We start from the raw sequence: 5024 nt of genomic DNA, 5'->3' as shown, positions 1-5024 counted from the left end.
CTCTCTCTCTCTCTCTCTCTCTCTCTCTCTCTCTCTCTCTCTCTCTCTCTCTCTCTCTCCCCTCCTCTGTATGTGTCTCTGTCTGCCTGGGGGGGCGGTTAGATATAGGCATTCAACCAATATTCCAAGTCTTATCAAACAATGAAGTCATCATGTAGAGGTTGAACCCTCTTGGGAATTAAACAGATGTGGACAGGATGATTCAAAGGCTTGTGAGCAATATTTAAGAATCTGTAAACAAGCTCACCATGGCTGTACTGTGTATATCCAGGGGTTTGAGCCACTGTGACAGAAGAGACAAGAACCTGCTGGGAGTCCAGCTGCACAGATGGGGCTGGGGCATATGAGGATCCCTGAGAAAGGCCAGGCTCCTTCCAAGGTGCAGTCCTTGGCTCTGTGAGACTTTCACTTGTTCAGGTGGCCATGGCCACCCATGCAAGTGAGCAGGATCTTAGCGACCACAGTTCTTAACTGCCGCATTGGCCTGGGTCTGAAACACTGTCTCATGCTGTCGACTAAACCCTTTTAGAAGCGTAAGTCCAAAGGGCTCTGGGCCTCGGTGGCAGGTCTGTGTGGCTTTGTGCTTAGGGCCAGGTGGGTGCTTTATGTTCAACGAGGGCTTCTCTCAGGATGCCTGCCTTCGTTGTCTTAGTTCATCCAAACTAGAAATTTCAGCTTTTGTTTAAAATATTCCTTCGCTTTCTTATGGTAATTTGTTTTTTTGTTTTGTTTTGTTTTGTTTTGCTTTTTTACAATTGTATGCATTTGGAAATGTCAGAGCTGCTGGGCAGTGGTGGCGCATGCCTTTAATCCTAGCACTTGGGAGGCAGAGGCAGGTAGATTTCTGAGTTCGAGACCAGCCTGGTCTACAGGGGGAGTTCCAGAACAGCCAGGGCTACACAGAGAAATCCTGTCTCAACAAACAAACAAACAAACAAACAAATAAAAGGAAATGTCACGGCAAACCCCCATTCATCTGCACAGTAATTTAAGTTTTTAAGGAAATGAATCAGTAAGCCTAGTGATAATAAACAGACAGATGAAGAGTGCAAGGTTCTGGGTAACTTTCAGCTAGATGAATACCCTCTGTGTTCTCCCAGGGAAAGAGAAACAGTGGCTTCAGACAGTGTTTCTTTGGGAGCCAGAAGCACTGCAAACTGACAAAGCTCTGTCCAGCCATGGGCTACACGTTCAGGCTCGCTGCTCGGAACGACATCGGCACCAGGTATGGCTTCTCCTTTCCTTCTTGCCCGTCAGCCTTCGTGGCAAGGTTCTGGCTGTCTCTCACATTGCCTAAAGGTATGGGGAAGCTGCCTCTGCACTGAGCAGCTGATTGCAAATCCTGAGGAGGGAGAAGGCCTGTGTGGTCGGCCGCAGGCTACGCCGGGCATCTCTCAGCCTCACAGCTGTCTTGTGAAGCACACCAGGCCTGGGGGCTGAGGGGAGGGCAGCACCAGAGCCTGTTGATCAAGGGGCTCTGAAAATAGCTGTCTCAGTCCTGCTAGGTACCTCGTGGTCAAAAGAAGAACCTCTTTCTCTCATTACTGCATAAAAATAAAGACTAGGCCTACAGTGGGCCTAGCCCCAAGAACCTCTCTGAAACATCACAAGAGTTTTTAGAACCCCCTCCTGGCTCCTAGAAACCTATATATCCTAAGAGCTTCCTGACTGGAAAAGTTGGAGTGATCAAGGCGTTTAGGGTTGAGCAACTTTGAAATGAATTAGAGGCACACACAGAGTCGGAAAACGTTTGTGAGGCTCAGGTTCCCTCAGCAGAGCCGCTCGCTCATAGGTACCCACCCACCTTCAATTGAAGTCCCTCTGTAGCCACCGCTCTTACCTTGATCAATGCTGTGCCCATGGTGTGGGTCTGAGGGAGGTAAGACCACAAGCCTGCTCTCTCATGAGTGCCATGCTTTTGTAAGTGCAAACTGTAGGGCCCACTGGGTCAGTTGGAAGCTCTGGTGGGCCATCTCCTGTGTAGAGGATCCTTTGCCGCTACACTCCCAAGGGGCTGAGTAGAGGCACACCCTCCATCTGCCATGGTCCTCACGTGTCTCCTGCACTCACTCCCCTGCAGCGGTTACAGCCAGGAGGTCGTGTGCTATACGTTGGGAAACATCCCCCAGATGCCTTCGGCACCCCGGCTGGTGCGAGCTGGCGTCACCTGGATCACACTGCAGTGGAGCAGGCCAGAAGGTTGCTCGCCAGAGGAAGTGATCACCTACACCCTGGACATTCAGGAGGATGAGCATGTGAGTCTGGCAGACCGACGACACCTAATAACTACCTAAACTCAGGGCCACTCTCCGTTTCCACCATGGCCATCATCTGTGTCCTTCCCAAACCCAGCAAATGGCTGCTGGTCTCTTCAGCTGGAGTCATCCATTGACCCCTGATATAATCAACCAGCAAAGCTTCTTAAGCCTTCCTTCAAAATTACCCAGCAATCTAACAAGCTTTCCCATCGCCTCAGCCGAGGTAGCCTCTTAGGCCCCCGTCTTCTTCCTCTTGCCTTGAGTGAGCGCAGCGGCTCCTCCTTGATGTCCCCACCATATGCCGTGGTGTGATCCCTGCCACACAGTCACTGTCCATGGCACCCTGCCGACCACCTCACTGAGGAGGCTCAGCCCTCCCAGTGCCTTCCCACCCACCCGGGCCCGTGTGCTTGGGTTGGTCACCGGCCTTGTCTCTTAGACTGCTGTGCCTGGCCGCGTGAACTTGCGTTTCCTGTGCTCTCTGCAGGGAGGGCCTTGAAGAACCTTTCTCACTTCCCTGGCTTCCTTCCACCTCCACTCTGTGGAGCATCTCGGTCATGTAGACGCGTCTCTCGTGGTACAAACGTCCTCTAGTTTATGCTGGGCATGTGGCTGTGAGCACTTGAGATATGGCTGCTGACCTACAGAGGTGAGCTTTAACTGATTAGGTTTGAGTCCTGAGAGCCACGTGTAGCTGCCGTACGTCATCACCCATGCTGCTGTGGCAATACCTCAGGAGCTCCTGCCGGCAGCCCGCCGTCCCCTCCACGTACCTTCACAGCCTGCAGCACCACATGGCATGCCTTCTGTCTGTGGTAGGGTTTTCTTTCTTAAGCTGCCTCCTTAGCTGGCTCTGGTCACCTTTTCAGCAGGGATCATTCTCTTGAGCCTGAAGGGAGCCTAATGTTCAAAACGTTTCGAGAGAGGGAGGGAGGGAGGGGGAATACTGCGGCTTGCATTCAGTGTATTCTCCTGTATTGGTAAGGCCTACCCATCCAGGAGTGTTCTTCCCCATCCGACCTCTGCTTTCTCCCTTAGCCAGAAGGGGGCACCATGAGCTCAGGGACCTTGCCTGTCCACTGTTGCAGGCCCTGTTGGAATTTGTCAGCTTTCCAATCAACAGGCTTTGCTCATGACAAATTTATTGTTAAATAAAATGTTTAAAGTGACTTCAGCGTGGTTATAATACGGCTGACGAGAGCCGAGCTGATCTGTAGTGTGACAAGTGACATCTGCATTTATCTCTGAACGCCGCCCGTGGCACCGTGGGACCCTGTACTCTCTCAGCAATGGCCGCCAGACTCCTGGCTCACTGCTCAGAAGAGGAAGCCGCAGCATAAAAACCCTGAGCTCTCAGGAATCGAGGCCCCAATGTTATGTTATGATTCCAATGTCTCTCTCTGGCTTTGCCTTTTCAGGATAGCCATTTCCACCCAAAATACACTGGAGAGGACTTAAGCTGTACTGTGAAGAATCTCAAACGGAGCACACAGTATAAATTCAGGGTGAGTCTTCTTCACTTATTCGAACGCTGCCACTCTGATGTCTCTCCACTTACATTTCAAACAGAGTCTGCAGGCCAAAGGGGGCGAAAATGGACAGCACTCTCAAAGTGGCAGGGGCACTCTCAAGCAACCCCCATATTTTAATTTGAGAAAGAGTTTCTAGGCAGGAAGATATTTAATGGTTGCCCTAGCAAGGGCCAGTGCACAGCTGGGAAGGCCCTGCCTGGGGGCCTGTGGCCCTGTACATACTGGAGTGTGCTCCCTCCCTGTGCTTTATACCACATGCTCTGGCTTTCCGGTGCCCTCGGATCTTTGCTCTCGTGTTTCTACTTCTCTCTTCCGTGTCCCATTCCTTCCTCTGTGTGGGCCGGTGGTCCTCAGCCTTCCTGGTGCTGTGACTCCTTAATACCCCCAACCATAAAATTGTCCTCATTGCCACCTCATCACTGTAATTTTTCTCCTGTTACAAATTGTGATGTAAACACCTGCAGTTTCTGATGGTGTTAGGCGACCCCCTGCAAAAGGGTCATTCAACCCTCGGAGGGGTCGTGACCCCTAGGTTGAGACCTTCTGGGTTGGGCAACCTTTGCTTAGAAACAGCCACCTGGTGGCTAACTTTGCAGTAGGGCTGCATGTCCCAGCTACAGCTTGTCAGCTGCTGCTCCGCATTGCTCTCAGGGCTCCTTCTATAGCACAGCAACCTCTACGGTCCCGTGCACAGCACCCACCATATTTGATTGCCTTGCGTGCCCTGAGGATTCTCCGCCCTCCTCTCTCTAATTTTAGGGCTAAGTAATTTAATTTGGCATGTAGTCACTTCAGTATTTGTCAAATTATCAAGTGGAATGTTGTGACTGACTATTTAAGGAATATAATTGTTTCTTGCTATGCTAAAAATACTTAATCTTGGCTCCCAGAGCATAGCTGTACTACTGACATTGTCCACAAGGTGGCAGTATCTGACTCTTCCATAAATAAAGTTGTTTAGTTTATCCCTGCGTTTTCTTCTTATCAAATAGCACAGAATAAATGGGAACTACTGGTTTTATATACAGTACCACTGCAGCTGTTGCTGCCTCCTCCTCCTCCTCCTCTACCTCTTCCTCCTCTTCTTTCTCCTCTTCCTCTTCCTCCTCTTCCTCTTCTTCCTCTTCCTCTTCCTCCTCTTCCTCTTCTTCCTCTTCTTCCTCTTCTTCTTCCTCTTCCTCCTCTTCCTCTTCTTCCTCCTCCTCTTCCTCCTCTTCCTCCTCCTCCTCCTCCT

The 5024-nt window shown here is 50.8% G+C and overlaps 1 protein-coding gene across 4 annotated transcripts in view; it reads left to right on the top strand.

Moving 5' to 3' along the window:
- Nucleotides 1-5024, top strand: part of Fndc3b (fibronectin type III domain containing 3B) — a 312865-nt gene that overhangs the window by 252500 nt on the left and 55341 nt on the right. For all 4 annotated transcript variants that reach the window (XM_031376473.1, XM_031376475.1, XM_031376474.1 and 1 more), the window contains 3 exons: nucleotides 1101-1225; nucleotides 2081-2255; nucleotides 3677-3763. In XM_031376473.1, coding sequence (XP_031232333.1) covers nucleotides 1101-1225; nucleotides 2081-2255; nucleotides 3677-3763 — 387 coding nt within the window. The remainder of the gene's footprint in view (nucleotides 1-1100; nucleotides 1226-2080; nucleotides 2256-3676; nucleotides 3764-5024) is intronic.

This window comes from Mastomys coucha, unplaced genomic scaffold (assembly GCF_008632895.1).
Source record: "Mastomys coucha isolate ucsf_1 unplaced genomic scaffold, UCSF_Mcou_1 pScaffold17, whole genome shotgun sequence".
In the NCBI taxonomy this organism is placed as follows: Eukaryota; Metazoa; Chordata; class Mammalia; order Rodentia; family Muridae; genus Mastomys; species Mastomys coucha.
This window is presented reverse-complemented; position numbering and strand designations above follow the sequence as displayed.